The sequence below is a fragment of the Mirounga leonina genome, unplaced genomic scaffold (assembly GCF_011800145.1).
Source record: "Mirounga leonina isolate KUSES-001 unplaced genomic scaffold, KU_Mleo_1.0 Mir_53, whole genome shotgun sequence".
Lineage (NCBI taxonomy): Eukaryota > Metazoa > Chordata > Mammalia > Carnivora > Phocidae > Mirounga > Mirounga leonina.
The window spans coordinates 21,349,647-21,373,800 of NW_023270807.1; the positions used below are offsets into that span (position 1 = coordinate 21,349,647).

The following is a 24,154-nucleotide window of genomic DNA, read 5'->3' on the forward strand; positions in this document are numbered from 1 at the left end:
TCTTTCCCTTATATTATGGCAGCTCGTTGAGTCCCAAACTATATTTTGACTGTTCTCCTTATACCAAAAGATCACTGGTTTTTGGACTGGAATGCCAAAATGTCGAGCTGAGCCACCAGCCTAAAACAAGATGGTAGAACTGGAGCCAAGGAGTGACCTGAGACATTTTGTAAATTTATTCATCCATCCATTCATTTACTCACTCTTTCAATTTAACATTTATTGACTCTCAGTATGGATTTTACACTATATCAGTTTAACTAAACTGGAACTACCCTGTAAGGTTCTGGAGTAGGGTTGGCCACAAAAGAAATTTAGGTAAGATTTGGAAAGTGAAAGTGAAGCAGTAGCCATATTTATGCTTGGAAGACTTCCATATGTTCAAGTGTTATTACAACTTAGGCATACTGTCGAGATCTGCTGGTTCACCTTTTTGGTGTGGGGCAGCAGCTGAGCCTGCAGCTCCTTCAGATCCCACTGAATCTCCTTGTCCAGTTTCTCTGAATTCAGGGTCAGGCATGTGGACACATCTATGAGGAAAGATTTGGTAGCAAGGAAATCATCTGCATCATTGAAATTGGAGGTTTGGGGGCACCTGGGTGGTTCAGTCATTAAGCGTCTGCCTTCGGCTCAGGTCATGATCCCAGGGGCCTGGGATCGAGCCCCGCATCGGGCTCCCTGCTCCGCGGGAGGCCTGCTTCTCCCTCTCCCACTCCCCCTGCTTGTGTTCCTGCTCTTGCTATCTCTTTCTCTCTCTGTCAAATAAATAAATAAAATATTAAAAAAAAAAAAAAAAGAAACTGGAGGCGTGAAGATAGGTTCCAATTTGTCCTCGTGGCTTCCAGATCATCCTCACAGGTTCTACTTTGCCCTTCTTTTCCCCAACTCACCCATCTTTTCTTCCAGTCTTCTCTGAGGACCTTAAGCTTAGCATCAAATGTAGAGCAACAGCCTACATAGACTGCTTAACTACCTTCCACAATTGCATAAGGTCAAATCCCTATACTAAATCCTTACGGTATCATTCCCCAGAGGAATTAGACAGCTACCTTGTATTTGGTCAATTATATTGAGCCACTTACATCATAGAAGGGAAGTATTTGTTCTCACTGGAATAGGTACTGTGGATATGAATTTTCCTTCTCTGCCCATAAGGTTTCTGCTAAAATCAATACCCATGAAATTATAGAATGCCTTATTTGCTGTCATGGAATTTTAACGCTGCTTCTGATCAAAAAGCTCATTTAACAGCAAATGAAGTACAGAATGGACTCAGGCTTATGGAATTCTTTTGTCTCACCATGTTACCCATCACCTTGTAGCAGATGGCCTGATAGGACAAGGAAATGGCCTCTTTGAAGACTCAGTTATGCCACCAGTTGGTTGTCAGTATCTTGTGCAAATGGACTAATATCCTCAGGAAGCTTTATATGCTCTATATCAGCAACCAGTATAGGACTATTTCTCTCATAGCCCTCTCTCATGAGTCTAGAAATCCAGAGGTGGAAACAGGAGTGGCTCTTCTTACTCGCTCTTCCTGATCCAATGAGCAAAATTTTTGCTGCTTGGCCCCAAAATGTTGGGCTCTGTTGGTCCAGAGCTCTTCGTTCCCAATAGTAGAATGGTACCATTAGTAGCCTTAGCAGTGGTTCCATTAAGTTAGAAATTGAGATATCCACGTGGGCACTTTGGGCTCCTCAGGCCAGTGAATCAACAAGCTGATAAAGAGCTGCTATAGTATGCAGGTTGATCAATCCTAAGTATCAAGAGGAAACTAAGTTGATTCTACCACAGTATGGGAAAGGATCATGTCTGAAATATAAGACATCACCTGGAACACCCCTAAGTACTCCCATGTCCTATGATAAAAGTCAGTGGAAAACTACAGCTCGTTGCAGGCATTACTCCTAATGGCCCAGACACTTCAAGAATGAATATTTCATTTACCTTAATAAGTAAGGACCAATGACTGACCTTATGCTTAGTGAAAACAAAAAGGATATGGTTTGTATAGCAGAAGAAGGAAGTTATAAAGACCAGCTACAACCATGTGACCAGTTACAGAAGTGAGGGTTGTAACAGTTATGAGTATTACTTTCTTATTTTGATATTAATGTATTTGTACTCCTATGAACCAATTCTTTTTTTCCCTTCCCCATCTGCCTATCACCTACTATAAGCAGTTTTGATGGTAGCTAACCTCATATTTCATATTGAAGTGACAGGATATTAAAGGGGCAATGTGACCCAGCTAGAAAAGGACTGAACAACTTCCAAAGATGGTTAAAAAATCGGAGAATGATTTTCCTATTATATTTTTTGGAAAAGTATGAATGTTTATAAAATGTATGTGTTGGTGTCAGTTTGACAAAGATGGACTGCTGTGGCTTTATACTTTGTCAAACCAGCTAAACTGAAACCCAGACTCCCAGAATTCTCTCCCCTGTTTGGTTCTGTGTAATGGTTAGCCATACAAGAAATTTGTGCAGGAGTTGAAGTGAAGCAGCAGCCAAGTTTATGCTTGGAAGACTGGTAAAGTGCCAGGTTTTCCTCCTGCTCACATGCATTGCCGCTGATCTGCTGGCTCACCTTATTGTGGGGAACAGCTGGGTCTGCTGCTCTTCCAGCTTCCACTGGATCTCAGTAACACTGGTTTCTCCAAATCCTGGCCCACAGTTCCTCCTGCCAGGTCATCCTCTTCACCTTCACATCCTAAGCAAGGGGTATGTGGAGCTCATGGTGAAGTTTACCAGCTTACCCTGCAGGTCACTCACATCACTGAAGTTGGGACTTTCTGAGTAGAATGGTTTCCAATATGTCCTTGGAGTTCCAGCTTATCCTCCCAGCTGTTAGTTCTCCTCATGCTCTCCTACTTCCTATCCATTTCCCTTCCCAGTCGCCTGTGCTACAAACTTCAGACCCATCACCACCAGATGCAGAAGCAACAGCCTCATAGGAACTCTTAACCAGGTCCCAAATTGCAGAAAGACAAATCACTCTAATAAGTCCTTTATTCCATATCACTCACATGATTCTATTTCTCTTATCCAACACTAACTGACATATTCCCTGGTATGCATTGAATTGTGTCCTTCAAAATGATATGTTGAAGTCTTAATCCTGGGCACCTATAAACATGATCTTATTGAAAATGGGGTCTTTACAGTGTAATCAAGTTGAGATTTGGTCATGAGGGTGGGGGCTATTCCAGTATGGCTGCTCTCCTTATAAGAAGAGACGTAGATAGACACATTCGGAAGGAAGATAGCTATACAAAGACAAAAGCAGAGATGGAAATTATGTTGATACAAGCCAAGAAACATCTGGGGCTATCAGGAAAGGAGCCTCTCTTAGAGGTTTTGGAAGGAATGTGGCCCTAGCAGAACCTTGACTTTGGACTTCTGGCCTCTAAAACTGTTAGAAAACCAGTTTCTGTTGAATTAAGCCATTCAACTTTTTGGTAAGTTGTTACAGCAGCTTTTGCAAACTAATACAGTTCTCTAGTTGGGATATTTCACATATTAAGCAGGAGGTGGGAGGTAGTATCAAAGAATGAAAAAGTGTCCATAAGATTTCATAACAAGGAGGGTGTTGGTGGATAATGTTGATGGATGATCAGTAGAATGGAATTATGAGAATCAAATTGCAGAAGTTGAGGGGTGAATAAATATAATAAAGTGAGAGGATTTAAAGCAAAGTTATAATGATCTTCATTATAAGTCTACCTTTATAAAGCAAAGAATCATTGTTGTAGGTGGGATTGGTATCTGCTTAATTTCAACAATGACTTGCTATATGTCAGCTTTGATTAGAATAATTATGCCCTTTAAGTCATCTTTCTGAGCTTGTTTTTTCTTCTTTAAGTAAAGATTAAAATAATATCTATCTCAAAAATATATTGCAGGGGGGCGCCTGGGTTGCTCAGTCGTTAAGCGTCTGCCTTCGGCTCAGGTCATGATCCCAGGGGCCTGGGATCGAGCCCCGCATCGGGCTCCCTGCTCAGCTGGGAGCCTGCTTCTCCCTCTCCCACTCCCACTGTCCCTGCTTGTGTTCCCTCTCTTGATGTGTCTCTCTCTGTCAAATAAATAAAATCTTTAAAAAAAAAAAAAATATATATATATATATATTGCAGGGATGAAAGGATACACAAATAAAAAATGCTATGCAAATTACAATTGCTATTTTCTTACCAAAACAAATTTATTGCATGTAAGTATGTATATAATAAGTTGTATGTATTATGCTTGATGGCATAATTAGGATCAGAAGTGATTTATGCAATTATTACTGCAAAAGTTCTTTAACTAACCTGTGTTTATAAATTTTGGATATAGGTATTAATTCATTCTCTTTAACTTTAGTAACATTTATTGATGCATATAATCCATAATGAACCTTTGTCCCTAAATTGGTTAGAGGGAAAAAATTAAGTTGAAAACTTACCAAAAGGAAGTAAAATTATTTATATAATCAACAATAAGAGATAATGAAGGAGAAATATTCTTCAGATTGTTATGGTTTCAGTTATATTTATTTATGAATGTGTATGTGTATATACACATACATTATATATTATATAATAGAGAGAGAGAAGAAATAGTTAACCAAGAGCATAATCATTCTATAATCTAACCACCAAGCACTAAACCTGGTCAAGAAAAGCTTTCAGAAATTGTCTGGAAGGGGTGCCTGGGTGGCTCAGTCATTAAGTGTCTGCCTTCGGCTCAGGTCATTGTCCAAAGGTCATGGGATTGAGCCCCGCATCGGGCTCCCTGCTCAGCGGGAAGCCTCCTTCTCCTTCTCCCACTCCCCGTGCTTGTGTTCACTCTCTCTCCGTGTCTGTCTCTCTGCCAAATAAATAAATAAAATCTTAAAAAAAGAAAAAAAGAAAGAAAGAAATTGTCTGGAAGACACGCTTTGAAGGAAAAGTGGCATTACTCTTTTTCCATAAGGCATGAACCTTACAGTACACAGGACTTCTCCAGTCTTTCCAAAATTTCTACTATTATAAGTATTTCACCTCCTTCCATCACCCTTTGCCTTTGAATAGCTTATCAAGTCCAATAAAAATGTAATGATGGCCACCCAAGGACAGAGCATACATCTTTCTCTGGGCATTTGACATAAATACCACAATACCACTTAAGGAACCCAATGTACAACTCTAGTATGGAACACATTAACAAGGGACAACAAATGAATAAATTATATTCTCTGGAATTTTTGTCAAAAGTTCCTCTCAGGAGCAGCATTTACAAGTATTAGAATTTGACTCTGTGAGCTGACTGATATTTTCAACTGATTTTTTTTCTACCAAAACAAATGTGAAATAATAAAATTCTATGAATCTCATGGAGCATCAATTTTCAGAATATCTGACTCAATGCTGTATTTATATTCTAAGGGTACAGAGGTAAAGTGGTGAAATAGTAATATTAGATGAAATTGAATGACAAGCATGTGAAAATAGAAAAACAAGTTGAATTCCCACTATGAAAATTCAGTTTTCTCTCAGCAGAGTTGTTTTTTTTTTTTTAATTGCCAAGATATTGTTAATGTTTAACAGGTTTCCTGGCATTACATCATCCCATATTTTTCCCCTGCAGAGAATCTAAACATGTGCTACTGGATATATATACACACACACAGGAGGCCCCCTCATTCAACAAGAAACAAAGAAGTAAGATTATTACACAGATAGTCCAACCACTTTTAATGCCTCCTAATCAATGAGCCATGCACCCAGAGCCCTTAGGACTCGAAAAGCTCTTCCGTGCCATGACGCGTAGGGCGCAAAATATGAAATTAATCAAAGAGAAGTTGACTGACCGGTACTTTAGTCCCATTTGTATATTTACAACTTAAACTTTTAAATAGAACAGGGTTTCTCAACCTCAACATTATGGACATAAAGGTCATTCTTTATGGTGCGGAGGAGCTGTCCTGTCCATTGTAGAAGGTTTTATCACTTCTCCCACTACTCCAGCATTTCTACTCACTAGACTCCACTAGCACTCCATCCTCCCACCCTCACCAACTGTGGCAGTCAAACATGTCTCCAGACATTGTGAAATGTTCCCTGGGGCCCACATTGCCCTAGTTGAGAACCCCTGAAAGGGAGCACGAATCCTCGCACACTGCGGCGACTCAAGCTATGCTTGTGTCCTATCCTGTATGGAGAAAACGACATCAACCATGGAGCATCCTGTTCTGCCATACTGCTCTCAAGAGCCCATGAAATCTTCCTGAGTGGAAATTGTCAGTGTAGATTCTGAAGTATGTCCACAGAAGAATCACAAATCTTAGCGAAGCAGGATGGGGGAGATGATGTAAATATGAAGCTGACTGTGAACTGGAAAGATGACAGCTTAACTAAATATATCCAAGTAGTGAAGGTGGCTAATGACATCAAGCAGGCTAACTTAAAATGTTTTTACAATGGAGTACAAAAATTTATATTCATAGCAGAACATTAGGAAAAGGTTGAATTCTGCATAGCAATGTATACATACATGGGCACATACATGTGCATATATGTGCATATACATGTGCACATGCATGCATATACATGTGCATATGCGTGCACATATATGTGAAAAATTAATTCAAGTACAGCACTCAGCACAGTGCCAGACACATGGTGAGTGCCCATTAATTGGATAAGCCCTGGCTGCTATCCTTAGTAATAGTAATATTGGCATTGATAGTTTTACTTGTATTATTTAATTCCTTATACATTTAAACATTTTAATACTCAGGAATATTTCTTCTAGGACACAACCCTCTCTCTGTTTCTCTGTCTCTCCCTGCCCCTCTCTCTTCTCCTCCCTCTCAATCTCTCTCCCTCTGGCTATAGAAAATTCCTACTCATCTTGAAAGGCCCAATTCAAGGGTGCACTCCTCTCAGTGGCTTCCCTGAAGGTCCCTCACCTTCCCACATGAAGAATTAATTTCCCCTTCATTTGTGTTTCCACAACACTTAGTGCATACTTACATCATAGTGCTTAGCACATTGTATTATAGTTATTAAAGTCTGTGTGAGGCAGGCCCACCACAGCCCCTAGCCCTCAGGCTATGAGCTTTTGAGATTTTATTTACTCGGCCTTATGTCCCTTGTGCTTGCTACATGGTAGGTGCTCAGAAAAAGCATGCCGACCTCAGCTGAATTATCTGGAAAATTCAATCATGTGGAAACCTCATTTCCCAATAATGCTAGATATACGAGGTGTGACTGAAGAGCAATGCCTTCTATATAGAATTTGGGGCTGTAAGCCTTATATGAAAAGATTAAATAAGTGAAATGATGCAAAGTGTGTTAACTTTTTACCAAGAAAAATAAAAATCTGGATAAATATCAGAACACTCCTTTAAATCGCACACATTTAAATATGAGTGGGAATAAATGGGGGAGGTGGGAGATGGTAGAACTAGAATATATTATTTTAAGGCTTTTAAGTCTTGCTAAGATAAATACATGTGAAAGAGATGATATAATGGGTCTTTTAAAAATTTTTCATTACCTAAACACTGCCAAAAAATTCATATATTAGATGGTTAATGGATTAGACAGTGTCTTGAATATAAAACGTATCTATAAAACATCAGTCTGAGTTACCTTGAGAATCCCCACTACAACACTCCTCGATAAGAACATTAGGGAAAGTGAGCTTTATGTATGTGAGATATATACATATATATATATATATATATATATATATATATATATACACACACATTGTTGAATGCATTGTATTCAAGAATGCAGTCTGCACTGACATTTCAATTGTTTCTGAGTTTTATTCAAAACACTAAGTAAAATAAAACCCACAAGTCTGAAGATAGAAGTTTTACATAGAAACTTTAAGAGGTCACCCTAGCCTTGAAAATGGCCAGAAGTACTAGCTTCTTTTCCTACTTCCATTTTAGTTCTTAAGAAATATAGGAAGCCATAGACAATCAATACTAAACAAAACATAATAATAATTGGATTTCAAAAGTACTTTTTTTTAGTTTTTATTTAAATTCTAGCTAGTGAACATATAGTGTAATATTGGTTTCAGGAGTAGAATTTAGTGATTCATCATTTACATATAAAACCCAGTTCAAAAGTATTTTTTAAAACTGAAATTCTTTCTGTTTTAACTGTGATGACATGATATATAAATGAAGTATTTTTAATCTGTTCCTCCTCACTTTCAGAGAGCTAAAGTCAAGGCTCCCAGTTGGCACAATAACTTCCCACAGTATAAAGGAAAGAAAAGATATATATATATATAGAGAGAGAGAGAGAGAGAGAGAGAGACTTATCTTTCTTCATTTTCTGTGGGAAAAAAAGATGCCTTCTATGGCTTATTAAAAATAAGGGCCACTTATTGCTAAATGCTAGTGTTTTGTTTAGTTTCATTTTGGTTTGGTTTTTGCCCACCTCTACCTCAAGAAGCTAGGAAGGCTATTTTGTAAAGAAATGTGTAGCATGAAGTTGTTTCATTATCGTCTCTGTCTCAACTATAATTATACTTGTTTCTGATTATAAAAATAATGTTGGCTATAAAAATTTATCAAGTACACAGCGGGGTAAGAATTAAAATTTCAAACCCACCAGTCTTCAATAAACACTTAGTGCTTCCTTTTGATCTGTTTTCTATATGAATTTATTTAAAATTGGTATAATTATGCCTCATACTTTAGTCAATTAATGTTATAGTCTGAGAACCTTTCAGTGTTATCAAATATTTTTAAAACACAATTTCTACTTGTTATATAAAGTACAGTATCTCCATTTTCCATAAAATGAAGTGTGATAATTTATCTTCTGTTTAACACTGAAATGTCCTCAATTTATGTGATTGCAAACAATACTGTATTAAACACTTACATGTGAATCTTTGTCCAATTTGTCTACATCTCTGATATTTCTGTATAATTCATAAATAACTAGTCTCCCATCTCCATCACTCTTCAGCTGTATTTCAAAGAAGAGCTTGATTACTTATTTAACATTTGCTTTCAGGGACAAGTTCAGAGATAGCTTCCATGGTGTTGCTGTTAAGTTGGGTGATATTCATTTCATTATTAAACTTAAAAATGTACCAATTCCTTTTTTATGAATCAAAGATCAGGGGATATTTTATTAAGTAAAGGCACCTGGCATCATATTACTTACTTTATCTTTACATAAAAATAGGTTATCAGTAAATGGTAGCTTTTGTTACTATAATAACCACCTACTTTTGGTTCCCCTATGCATACAATCCTCTAAACCCTAGCAAAATAGATGCTCCGACTGAGCTATATGAGTATATATTGACCAATGTATTTATAAAGTATCAACTATGGTCTTTGCACTGTGATAAGCACTAGTTCTTCCCAAATCATCTGAAACACTTTTATTGTTCTGTAATACTTATTTCATATTTGTAAACTGAAATCCTAAGATATACAGCAATCTCCCCATAGGGAAATTCCAAAGTCCATGCTGTTATTGCTACACATCACTATGTCTATGGTGGCTGAAATCCCACATAGAAACCTGAAATATTCTAAGAGGCACATATACTGTTTCTATATCATCCATCCCTTAAATATATTTATATATTTCTTTGGAACAAAAAGTAGAGTGCAAAAAGTGAATCCTGAACGTATGACAAAGACAGGGCATTTTCTCACACTGTGGATTAATAAACCACTAGTAATGGATGAATGTCTATTTCAAAGACAAGGAATGAATTTTGCCAGAGATTCTCTCAGCTGATCAATAGTATACAAAATTGAAATGTAGGGTATACATGCGTGAGTTTGCATGTTTCAGAGATTGAAAAAGATAACTAGGAAAAAGCCTAAACACACTAGCAAAAACAAAACCCACAGAAAATAGTAAGTATAGCATAAGCCTACAGGATGATTCAGCAACAATACGTGATGGATTTCAAGAATGTCAACTTAAGAGAACTGAATTAATATGGAATCGAATTTACTGAATTGAACTTTTATAAATGCTAGTCAGTAAATTGGATAACAACCTATGCAATCTATACCATCCTAGAGTTTAGAATGGCAAGCCAAGAGAGTACTTAAGATTTTAGAAATCATTTCTCAAAGATTTAGGGAAAATATCAAGGATATTAGGAAATCTTGGATCTTAGAATAGATCTAAACACATGTTAAAATAAGTAAAGACTTAGCCAAATTATACTCAAGAGTACTGAAAAAGCATGCAGATGTAGTTATAGAAACACTGAGAGCAGTATTTTTCAAACCAGGTATAATTAGAGAAATAGCAAAGTTTCAAAATAAACAAATGTCCCATCGTTTGAAGAAATTGAAATTTTCATAACTGTGAAATCCGATAAGCTAAGCATCAACACCCATAAATATTCCCAAATGTATTATTCATACAAATCAGCATGAGTTCATCAGGAATCAATCTATAAATTATTATCAAGAGTCTCTTCTAGTAGTCCTTTATTTTCATCATGTTTATTATGTCTTAAATTATGCAATTCACATACTTAGGGAATAGATGTAAAAGAAAGTGAAACGGATGGCTAGTTCAGTGGATAACATTTAAAAATATCATGAGCATATACAACAATAGAGTTAAATAAAAGTTAGGATTTTAAATTGTGATCAATGTAAGGTCTGTATTTAGATTCAAACAATCAGTAAGTATACTCCAGAGGATAGAGACCTGGTATACCAATAGTTCCTGTAAAAAACACTTGGGATATGAAATAACCAACTATAAATTCTGTATGCATAAATATTGTGAATGACCAAAAATGGAGATAATTCAAGTATTTTAATATATGTTAATAGAGTATTATCCCAATCATGGGTAAAAATAATTTCAAAATTTTAATTTGTATCAAACAAATTAGTGCTGAATATTAAAAAAAATATTTAAGACACTATCTTTTCTTTAATGAGCTCACAGTCCAAGAGTGGAAACAAACAGAAAAAGAAAATTACAACTAAAATATTGGTTAGTTATGGCAATATAATTAAATAATATTTGGAGTATAATTTTTAATTCTCATCACTTAATCTTATTTTTTTTAATTTTATCTATTTATTTGAGAGAGAGAGAGCATGAGCAGGGGCAGGGGCAGGGGCAGAAGGAGAGGGAGAAGCAGACTCCCCGCTCAGAACCCAACTACATAGGGCTCCATCCCAGGACCCTAAGGCAAATGCTCAACAGACTGAGCCATCCAGGCGACCCCTCTCATCACTTAATTTTAAAAGACACCATCATTATTTAGTATTAAAAAATACAATGTAGTATGCCAGGTTCTTTCTCTGACAAAAACAAACAAAAAAACTCCCAAAACTTAGTATACTTATTTTATAAATGAAACCACTCGATTGAGATTTAAACAAACAAACAAAAATCTACCCATAGACAAATAGCTAGTGAGTGTTCGAGCTGAGAAAGGAACACAGATTTTTCTGCCTTGGATTACTGCTCTTAAAATAAGATCAGCACTTATTAAAGTCCATCTGGCTGAAACAGTGTTTCAGGAGTATTAAGTATTATACACCCAAAGGAAAAGATTTCATAGTCAAATAATTTTGAGGAAAACTAGGTTTCTTTACTCTAAAGCTTTTTTTAAGACTAATATTCTGATGTGCATTGTGAATCTCCTAGAGAATGGTCTAACAGATAGGATTTTCAAATGCATTTGACCTCAGAAGCTTTTTATTCTTTTTTCTTCATTGAGCATTATGAGGTGCTATTGTCCCATTGAGCACCCATTGGGAACTCTGGCACTCTCGAAGACCAAGAGAAATCTAAACATCAGGGACTAGAAATATTCAACAAGGAGAGGGAGGAGCCTTGGAGGGGACAAGATAGCTGTCTTTAAATATCTGTCTCATCAAAGAAAGACATACCATTTCACCAAAGGGAAGATCTAGATCTAATGAATGGAAGCTACTGGAGACAGATTTCACCCCAATATGACACATCAATTAAGAGTTAAAAAAAAAAAATAGAAGAGCCGTCCAACAAAGGTGGCTTATCACCTATAAAGGTGTTACCCAAGAGACTTCTTCACTAGGGGAAAGGCCTGAGAACTACACTAAGCTTTCTTTGCAACTCTTCTATTTGATGGTTCATTTGCAGTAATTATTAACTGAAGTTTTCATATATTTAGCATTTCAGGTTATCTGTCCATTTTTGCACCATTTGAATTAACCATTTTACAGACAGAAGACATACAGGTTAATGGTCAGAACCTGTTGCAAATGTAAAGCCTTATATCAAAATACACATAACAACACACATGCAATTTACATTTATGCCAGGGTGAAATAAAGCTGTTCTTCTCTAACTTACAAAACACCAAGTTATTTAAATCATTTTAATTATCAATTTTATGTGTGCATACTAAAATGGAAATTTTCTCATTTACAAAATGAGACAAGGGACCTGGGAAGCATGAAACCATCTAGTATACAGATTGGTGTCAGGAGGAAGGAAAAGCTAGGGAATGTGGAAGCCATTTTTCAGATCAATTATTCTTATTTTCAATGTGTCTATACCTGGCTTTCAATGTCATTACATCCAAAGAAAACATGATTTGATAGACCACATGGATTATCAATGGTTTTTACTACAATTAACCTTTGTTTGCATAGTTAAGTTAGATATAAAGTCGTTACCTATTTGTGTATTCCTTGATGATCTGATATATGCTAATCTTAATTGTTTCATTTTCAAATCGACTATTGCTCTGGTCCTTGTATATTCGGAATTCAGCTGCTGTCACTGCTTCTCCATGAGGAATTTGAGTCAGATCAAACCGGAATTCTTTGTAATGCCTTCGCTGGTGAGAAAAATCCTTGTCTCTTTCAACTGGAAGAAGAAGAAAAAAAAAAAAAAAGGAAGGAAAAAAGTTAGTCCTTTATAAAATATGGAAATTAATGGTAAATTCTCCAGCTTTGAAAATGAAGACAAACAAGTAGGATATTATAAAACTGAGAAAACACTAGAACCACAGACCCATACATGTTTCCAGTGGAAGGAAATTCCACAAACCAACAACATTTAGTTCAAAAGCAATATAATCTCTGTGGTTTCATACAAATTCCTGGATCTTAAATAGAAAGGCTATCCAAAAATGTTTTAAAAAGCAAAGGTTATAAAATGATTACTAGTATGTATCAGGTACCAGAACACAGAAGGATTCATACAGGAATTAGGAATACGTTATAGAAACCCCCAGGGTTCCAGGTGAAATCAGTGATGAGATTTAACACACCTGAGGGAGGAAAATAGGAAGGACTGAGAAATTGCAGGCACATAAAGGACTAGGTTTATGACATTATAAAGGTCAAGTAAATAAAACAAATTTATGTTCACAAGAAAGATTACTTCTAAAATGCCTTCCCCAGAAGATTTTTTTTCTCCTTTTAGCAAATAAAATGTTCTTTTATTTTTTTTAAATAACACTTTTATTACTTCTTATAGATTGTTTAGTACAACCTCCTTACCCATGGTGCAGCATAAAGCCTTCCAAAGACCTCTGTCTGTTCTTAATCAAAATAGAGGGAAACATATTTTTCCCCTTCAACAACCTTCCTGCTAAATGAAGTCAGAGAACTTTTCCTCTTGGGAACATTATGGAATGTTGAAGAATTCAGGACAGTAAGTGTCAGGTATATTATTATCAAACCTGGCTTTGTAAAATAGAGTATTATTTCATACAGTCTATATCCACTGGGCACCAAACACCTTCTTAAGGAATTATCTATTCAAAGGACTTGTTTTTAGTACTGCACTATCATTTGATGGAGTTATGTTTCTCAGTATTGGTAGCTTTCTCAAAATCTCAGTTATCTAGGATACTACAGGACAGGATCACAAAAATCTCACTCCAAAGCACTGTGCACAAGGTATCTCATAATTACATCCTACAATCACACATGTGCATGTTCTCAGTGATGTGTTTCATTGCTAAAATTGTGTTGCAAGAAGATAAAAAAAATGTATAAATTGTATAAATGAATTCACAAGCTGAAAAAGTTGCATGAAAATATGAAAATATCTTGAGGTGCTTCATCGAAATCATATCAACACTGCTATAAATATCTGCAACTTGAGGTCCTAAACTAGAGGAAGAATTAAGATGAAGGAAGAGAGAAGAGGGTCATGCCCATCCAGGAATGACTGTGGAAGCCAAGGCTGCTAGAACTCTGTGTTCCATGGCCAGATGGGTTCCATGTCCATGAAGAAGCTCATGACAAAGGAATGCATGATTCCTTGCCTTCATCCTTCAAAACAGTCTTCGGTTTATTTTCCCCAGGAGGAGGAGGTGGTTTAGGAGAGCGAGGAGCTCATCTCCACCCCTACCTCCCATACCTAAGCCAGCAAAGAAAAATATAAACCACGCCTAGGGGCATTTTTGTCCTGTGGAGCTTGGCAAGGATGGTGCTCTTCTGCTGTCTGGCTCAAGGTGACACCACCTCAACTGACTCATGTTTTGTTTCGGTTTTTTTTTTTAATATCACTATCTTGGTCCTAAGAGAGGTCCACTCCCAGGGAGATCAGTCATCAACTTTTCCCTAAACAAGGAAGGTAATCTCATTTTTAGGATGCTATTTTGGTCCATAATTTTAAACTTCTTTTCTGTCTAAACTTCTACTGGCAATAGCATAGACTGGTATGAACACATCTCCCGGGGCTCTGGTTGCCCATTCTCTAGCTCAGCCATGTGAGAGGGAAAGCATAAGGGTAGAAAATGCCTGCATCTAATAAATGAAAGTGCCTTCAAACTTGCCATGTTAAAATGGGCCACAGCTTTTGTTTACAGAGCACTGAACTTGATTCCCTGCAAACCTGTTCTTTTCGGATTCTAAATTAAGTAGATGATATTGTAAAACTACTTAAATAGCACTCATTATATTCTGGTCCTGTTCTAAACATTGTTAATATTAACATATTATACTTTGTAACAACCAGTGAGGTAGGTTCTACTATTATCCTCACATTGAAGATGAAGTAACTGAGGAGGCAGAGAGAATAAATACCCATGAATATGAATCACGCATTTCAGGCCACCAAGCTAGGAAATCCGAAATCTCAGATACACAAGCCCAAAATCCAAAAAGCTCTGAAAACTGACTGTGTGCTTCAAGTTTCTTTGGCAGAAGAACTGGAAATTAGCTGATTGGAGGCTCTATCCCACTTTGTATAAATATTTATTGCTTTGCTGCAGAAATGTTCATGCATTTGACTAGGTTGCACTGTTGCAGACTCTCCTTGAGGAGTTCCATATTTTATCATAAATGCACCAAACAGCCATTCAAAAATATATTTTTCTATTCTGAAAGTCAATATTTAAAATCCTAAATAACAATCGTGCAATTTTTCATTAACAATCAATTTTATATTTGAAATTTAGACCAAAAAAAAAAAAAAAAAACACCCTATAGTCCTCAAAATAAGGCCTGAGACATGAGTTTGTTAGGATCCAATCTAAAGCATGCACCTGCATAATGCAAATAAGTATTGAATTCATATTATGTAAAGTCATCTACTGTTCTGGAATCCCTTGTGAGATGTTAGTATAATAAAGTGGAAAGCTAGAATTTCAGCTGTTATTATAAAATTTCAGTTTTCTAATCCAGGCTATTTAACCTAACCGCTTAAGGGGGCAAATTTTCAGAGTTTAATAAAATTTTATATTAAATATACCACACAAAATAAAGTTGCAGTGCAGATTTGTCCAGTGACTCAAATTCTTATATCCTATTGCTTTGAGTTGTAATTGTACTAGTAAATTCCATGGGACATGTTGGAGTGAATAATGGAATAAAACTTATATCTATATAGCCTTGCACTCCTAATGATGCTCACAAATATTCACAAGGTAATCTCAGTTACCTCAAAGAGCAAGGCTAGGGAGGTGTCAAATATTAATACCCCTAATTTAAGAGTAAGAAATTGGGTGATGACAGCTAGGTGGTAACAGATGTCTGTCTTCTAAAGCTCATTATAAATCTTTGCTCAATGTCCATACCACCTACGTAATGACATCCTACGGTTCTGTACTTAGAGACTAGTTCATAGCTAGTATATTTTTACAATGTTTCTCAGCAGTACGCAAAAAGGTGGAGAATAGGCTGGAGAATCAAGGGCTTGATCAACAATGGCTAATTCGCATCTAACACAAACAAAGCTTGATTCAAAGAAGTCTTCTAATAAATACTGAACAGAAGAGCGTATGAATGGATGAAAATATGACTCTATCTCTTCACTAAGTATCATCCTGCTGCATTACCTGTTGAGGAAAGGCATGATAATTTCTTTAACTCTCATTTGTTTGGCACATACTTCATTTAATCCTCATACCTTACTTATGTCTCCAAGTTTCTATAACTTGCCCAAAACCCCACTATGAATAATGGGGAGAGAACAAATTTCATTCCACAGTCAAGAATTCAATTCCTGGGGCGCCTGGGTGGCTCAGTCAGTTAAGTGTCTGCCTTCGGCTTAGGTCATGATCCCAGGGTCCTGGGATGATCAAGCCCCACATCGGGCTCCCTGCTCAGCGGGGAGCCTGCTTCTCCCTCTCCCTCTGCTGTTCCCCCTGCTTGTGTGTGCTCTCTCTCTGTCAAATAAATAAATAAAATTTAAAAAAAAAAAAAAGAATTCAATCCCCAAGCCCTCAACAACATAACACTATGTTTTTTTCTAGATGTGGTTTTGTTTTATCTCATTATCACTCACCAAAGTTGATCTTTCAATGCTTTCATTCTCCTCTATGATGCTCCTACTTTATAGAAGATGCCATGCTTTCTGGACTCTGCTCATTCTTCTAGAACTCAGTCCCTCCAATCTTTATTGTAGTAAATGTCGTGTTACATTCACTTATTTAATACTGATGCCATTTCTTATCTAAGGAAATTTTTGTGAATAAGCAAGTGATTGTATTCATAATTTGAATTAATATGTAACATCTGTATTAGTATGCAAGGTCATCCTTTTATTACAACCATATTTTAAAATAATTGTAACTGACCAGCTGGAACTTTCCATATTCCAACCTTTTCTCCACCAGACCTACTACTAAAACTACCCTCCCAAAACAGATGAAAAAGGATGTACAGACATGTTTTATATCCCTTAAGTATAAGCTTGTTATAGGAGATATCCCTGCTGTGTTTATATCTGATGATTTGGGTACATATTAAGCATTGTTTCACCATATATTACAGTGTCCTATAATCCACTGCAGTTATAAATGGCTTGGAAAGCTTCAAAGATAAACAAATAAACAAGAAAATAATCAGAAAATATATACGATTTTTGTTTTTTTAATTCATATTGTATTAAATATTGGGGCCTCTCAATTCACTTTTTAATTTGAATGTTATATCAACTAAATCCCATGAGATTCCTCAATCACCTTTATCACCATTTCTAATAAAATCTGTATTGCCAAGTTAAAATATGTAAGACTCCATAAAATCATAATTACATTCCTATTGGGTGGTAGAAAAGACTCTCTTAATCACTGGACAAACAAAAAACAAACAAAAAAACAAAAACGAAGATAGGAGGTTTCACTCATTGAAAGCACATCCAGACTTGTCAAGGGGATAGAATGACACGTGTTAAAACATACTGAGGTCAGGAGGTTGACACTTCTCTCTAGTGAAGACCATTCCTTTATCCCATACCACAGACACCATTTCTCTGCTGTGGAGTGGAAAAGAGAGTTTGGGAACACACATAAGTAGATTTAAAACACACATCTGTATCAATCAATTCACCTATGAAAATTGCATTTAAAAAGAGAACACAGTGACCTGCCCAGACTGCTATTTGCAAATCCGCTTACATATCTAACAAGGTCCATGGGCTGTATTTTGCCAACGGCCATACGTACAGTATGGCACACACTTCTCACACCGCCAATGAGGAAACATGCTTGTTTGGAAGATCGTCAGGTGTAAGCCAATGAATATCACCATAAAGGTTAAATAAGTCCATCAACATAAGATTGTTTACTTATCTAAGATGATGGTTGCCAACAGTGCGCTCTGCATAAATTAAAAACAGTTGCTTTCCTGCATATATATATATACAAATATAGATATATACATATATACAAATATAGATATATACATATATATACAAATATAGATATATACATATATACACAAATATAGATATATACATATATACACAAATATAGATATATACATATATACACAAATATAGATATACACATATATATACACAAATATAGATATATACATATATATACAAATATAGATATATACATATATATACAAATATAGATATACACATATATATATATATACAAACCCAGAGAAAATAAATCACCAAAAATTCAGCAAAATTTATACAGTTTATCACTCAAAACACAATCATAATGATGGTGGTGAATATTCGCTTCTAGGAAACAGGTTTTTGTCTATTTCAAACATTTGCATCTATGTGAACTACCTGGAGCAAAAAAAAGCTCACCTACACTGACAGAACCAGAGAATTTATTAATTATTATTATGTGGTTTTAAAAAGTGGCAACATCAAAGCATCCAAGAGGTAAAATATGAATCGAAAGATTCACATTCCATGATTAATGGGCTGACAGTAAAAAGAAACAGACAGTTAAACAGAAGCCCCAAACTACATTCTAAATGCTCTAAATTGCCAATGTTTCACAAAGATTAAGCTTCTCATGTTTAAAGACAGTCACTGGAAACTTTTATTGCCGAGGTATAACTTAACAGAAGTTGATCACTGATTGCAGTCCCTCTCTTTCCCAGACACCTCTCTGAATGTCTTTATCATTAATAGAAATTGGATAGAAATGTCCCGATTAAAGATTTTCACGTCTACCATATCTGAAGAGTAGAATTAATTGACAGAGGATGCAGTTTTATCTATGTAGTGATTTCTCTGCAGTCTTCGGGAGATGCGTTCATGGGCAATCAGTCTTAATCTCCCACACACGGGCTATAACTCGGAAGACACAAATAGAATCAGTAGCTGCAAGGCAAAGATAGCGTTCTCCCAGGAGCCTAGCCCGCTGTTGAAAGAGTACAGATCATTGTTTGCTGCTGAGTGCAAAAAATCATTAAGCGATTACTCATAGAATTATTACTTATCTGCATTGCATTTTAAAGTAAAAGGGGAAAAAAGCACAGATAACATATGACTACCAAGATGTATCACTTCACAAGATATCCTTCACAGGCTAGTCCAGTGAGAAACATAAACTGGTCCCATTAAGGCCTATTCATTGATCGGTGAGCGCACATGCTCCTTTGAATGGATAACCATTCCAGAGAGTGTGGTAAACTCCAGATTCCAGAAACCCTAAGAGCCTCTTAACACCACAGTAATGCTTGACCTGAAGGAGGGAAAACTGTCCCCCTGAACATATTGTTTCAAAGAACAATTTCAATTGGCTTTCAAATGTTCTGTAGTTAAAATGCTCTTACTTGTACTCATAAATGTTTCCTGAATTCAGTTTTATAGAGAAGGAAATCTCAAAAGAAAGGTGAGGTGGTTAAATACTTTAAATATTTTAATGAAATGGCTAAACAAATTGGTTTCCTGAGTCAATGTCGAATACACGTAATTTTGAAATTAACAAAATTTAATTAATGGTCCAATATCTAAATGTTATTTTGCTTTAACAAATATCTAAATGTTATTTTGCTTTAACAAATAGCGACTTAGGAACACAAAGAATTAAATCTTGTACGAAGAGAGCTTGGAACTGGGGTGAAGATGATGCGTGTTCTACCTGCCCTCAGACTGGATGAGCCCAGCACTCAGCCCTCGGTAGTTATTTAGATTACTATAATGATAGCAGCTTTACAGATTAGGCATTGGCATGAACATGGATATATTTCATAATAATAAGTAAACAATAATAACAATAAGTTAAATAATTTTTTATTTGATAAAATTAATATATTTCAAATTTTTGTTCCTTCTCCCTTATTGGATGCAGTCCATCTCCTGGCTGTCAGAGGGCTGCTTTTCTTTTTCTCATCTTCCACATATACTCATCTTGATTATCCTAAAAATAGCTACTGTGCGACTCTTCTATTTGTTCAATCCCAAAATATTTATTGGATAACTCCTCTGGGCCAAATCCTAAAAGCTAAGGAGATATAAGAAGAAAAGAGATGGGAGCTCAGGATGAGAAAGCAAGCCATGGAAAAGTACCATTGGGATACAACTGTGTTGAGGCTACTGGGGATATGTGTAATATAAGGCAGAATGAAAAAGGAAAGAACAACACATTGTATATAGGATGCTGCAGGAGGAGATCATTTTGAACTTGGTCTTAAAAAATTTTTATTAGGTAAAGCATTCATATTGATGGGAAGAGATTTGAAGGCTATGGCCAAAGTAGTGAATAATAAATAGTTCATTGGCATTGCACAATACGGAGTCCAGGAGGTCAGCAGTAGAATCTGAGGAATAGTAAGAGTTTACTAGGAATGGATCAATGTTTTCCACTCTTCCCATCCCACTGGTGCATTATGTATTCTAATAGTTAAAGACAGGAACTTATATTTTTGTAATCGATATCACAGGCAAGTATATAGTCAACACTCAATTTTGAAAGAAAGTTGGATGAGTTAATGACTCCTTAATAATCCTCTCCCTTTCCTAATTTGATGGTTTTCCTCCCCCTGTCCTCTAACTAAGATGCTTTTCCCATTTTCAGAACTCCAAATCCTACCTCTACTTAACATCTCCAGTTCCAGGGTGCCTGGGTGGCTCAATTGGTTAAGCATCTACCTTCGGCTCAGGTCATTATCCCAGGATCCTGGGATCGAGCCCCGGGTCGGGCTCCCTGCTCAGTGAGGAGTCTGCTCCATCCCCTGCTTGTGCTCTCTCTCTCTCTCAAATAAATAAATAAAATCTTTAAAAAAAAATCTCCAGTTCCAATGCCACAAACACTTACTTTGAAAATTTCTGTCTACATTAATTTCTCCCACTGAGGACCCCATAGCACTTTTTCTGTACCTCTCTTTAGATAATGAACATGACATAATTAAGAGCTGGATTTGAAGTAAGAAAAACTTGAATTCAATCTTATTTACCTAACTTAGTAAAGAGTGTGATATTAGGAAAGTGATTCAATAGCCCTATGCCTTTATTTATCCATCTTTAAAATGGAGGTAGATGATAAAAGGCCCACTCCAGTGTGTTGTAAAGGTTAAATGATATTTGAGAGAGTCTTAGTATAAGTGCCTGGAACACAGCAAGTTCTCAAAAAGCAGTAGATATCCTATTAGTCACTTTCCACTTGCATTGTAATTATTGTGTCACCCCACAGGTGAGACACTTTAGAGAAATATCCATGTTTTCTTTTTGTTTTGTTTCTTATCTTTATATTCCTGCATAAACTCCAAACAGGACTTTTTATATGGGAAATGGTCAATAAAAGTTTAATTATAGAAAATTGCTACCTGTCCTAAAAAAACACAGCCATTTTGATCATCAAAATGTCACTTTGTTTATCCGGAATATAGGTATATTAATAAAGGGGATTAATTTTTTTTTTAATTCGTTATAGTGGAGTTAAAACCTTTCAGGCTAGAGCTAGACTTTTACAAGAGTGGATAGAAAATAATTGTATTTACTTGATACCCTGCTTGGATATTTCACATGTGCAAGGTAGAGAAAGAACACAGTTGCTCATATTTTGACGTTCACATATTACCCATAATCTAATCAAATTTACTGATTCTGACACATCTCTTTAAGGGAGTCTGAGAGTCTCTCAATTATTTTTACCCCTGAGGACAACAATGCATCATAAAGCACAGAAAATATTTTGTTATTGTTTTTATCATAAGTATTTTATACAAGAAATTATGAATTGGAATTTAAAACAAATGTTCATCTTCTGTGGATTGAATATTAATATTCAACTTCAAAAATTAGTTTAGAGTAAATACAGAATACCTGACTAATTCACTTTGTGTAATAAGAAATGATTATTTAATGATGAGTGAGTATATTTAGTATATAAATAATGGATTTCAATCACACTGTGTATAAATATTTGAGAAAAGTTTGTGTTTGCCTATAAGAAGTCAACATAAAAGCACAGCTGTCTGATAATCACCTCTTGGTAAATATTTAGTTCTCATGTTTTCTTTAGTAGAAAAATCTGTGGGTTTTATAGATTGCCTGGCAGCTAGAGGTCAACCATTCTAATCTCACCAGATTTCACTGAATGACCTCGTGAATTCTTCTGTTCCATCAGCAAAATAAAACAGTCCATTTTTAACCACCTGAAGGTGACAAAGGTTACAGTAAGTTGGTATACGGCAAAGAACCTTCCTTTACATCTTGAATGTAAAGCAATGATAGTTTATCTACAGTGAATACTTGCGGTTATCTGGCAAAAACAGGTCAAAGGTTTTGTGAGTTTTCTTCTGAAATTGCTCAGTGCCTACTCTAATGACTGATAATTGAAAACAGAGACTGGAACTATACAATGTGGTGGGTGACAGATAAGCAGTAGATTAATGCCAATACTTGGTTAGAAGACACTAAAAGGTCAAGAGTCACAGGAATTAACTCTTGTGCTACTGTGACAACACAGACATCAAAAGTCTATTATCCCTTCAACAGTCCTTCCCCAAGCCTGAAATCTATTCTCACTTCCTTTGGTTATAATTAAGAGATAATTTTGATGTCATTGTACGCATGATGTCAAACTGAAGCCACTCACCCTAAGTGTACCAATTGTCAGGGTTTGCATATCTTTATTTATATAATAAAGATTTTTTTTCATATCGCATTTTTATTGTAGTCAGTGCTCTTTTTGGAGAATTTTAGAAACCTTGTACCCAGCAAAAAAGAATTGTATTTAATGGGAAGAAAGAAAAACTAGAATAAATTTGTTTGGAATTTCTCTATGGGGATAAAATGAAGAAGGTTAAAGCAGAGTTTGCATAGTATGAAAGATATGAGAATTTTTGTGGCTGAACATATGTCTTTCTCAAATTTAGTGCTTTAAGTTTTAAATTGATACAGTACCTTTAATAGACTTCACTCAAGTTCAATCTGCAGTTCAGTCTGTCATTTTGAAACAAAAGCAAACTACGAATTGCTTCCACCAAATGGGTTGCATCAGTGAAGTTTGGTAGATGGAAGGAGGTCACAGAGAAATGTGATTGTTTTTAATGATATATAAGGTTACTAGAGACAAAATTACATAGTTTAATAGGTTTTTAAGAAGAGGAATAGAATGATACATAAGAATATATTACACATATACTCTAATATAAGGGTAGCTGATCTGTCTGCTTAGGCAAGACCAGAAGTAGCCTTTGGTGGCCCATGTTTGTTTCCTAAGAAGTGTGTATTTGCTGTCTGTCTCCCTCACTAGATTTTAAGCTTGACAACAGTAACACTTTTGCTTGGCTCATTGCTGTACACTTGACTCCTACCTCAAACTCTGGCATACACTACGTGTTCAATATACATGTGGAATGAATGAATATAGGAATATATGTCAGCTTCTGATTCTCTTTTTGGTTGGTTGGTTGTTTCAGGAGGGATAGTACGTAGACCCTGTTAATCCAACTTAGCCAAGAGTGGAATCCTTCAATCATTTATTCTTTTTTTTTTTTTTTTTTTACTGTTTCACAACTATTTTTAATTTAGCAACATATCATGGACATCTTCTCAAACCGTAGACATCTTTCTATGTCAATGTGTATAGAGTTATCTCATTTTTTTTATTAACATATAATGTATTATTTGTTTCAGGGGTACAGGTCTGTGATTCACCAGTCTTACACAATTCACAGCACTCACCATAGCACATACCCTCCCCAATGTCCATCACCCAGCCGCCCCATCCCTTCCACCCCCACTCCACTCCAGCAACCGTTTATTCTGAAATGAGCCCTGCTCATATTACAATATAGTATTTTCCTAATTATATATTCTTTTTTTCCTTTCTTCTTTGAAAGGAATTCAAATAAACAATGATAACTTAGAATCTTAATGTCATATATTTATTTTCAGTTTCCACTAGCTATCTTAAAACTTAAAAATATATGCTAGACTAATAGAATCTCTATGATTCTTAAATGGACATATTACTCTTGAGGAAGGAGAAAAAGGTAATAGATA

The 24,154-nt window shown here is 35.8% G+C and overlaps 1 protein-coding gene across 1 annotated transcript in view; it reads right to left on the minus strand.

Annotated features, from left to right (window-relative positions):
• Positions 1 to 24,154, minus strand: part of BMP5 (bone morphogenetic protein 5) — a 115,175-nt gene that overhangs the window by 44,812 nt on the left and 46,209 nt on the right. Inside the window, exon 2 of the mRNA XM_034991577.1 lies at positions 12,661 to 12,853. Coding sequence (XP_034847468.1) covers positions 12,661 to 12,853 — 193 coding nt within the window. The remainder of the gene's footprint in view (positions 1 to 12,660; positions 12,854 to 24,154) is intronic.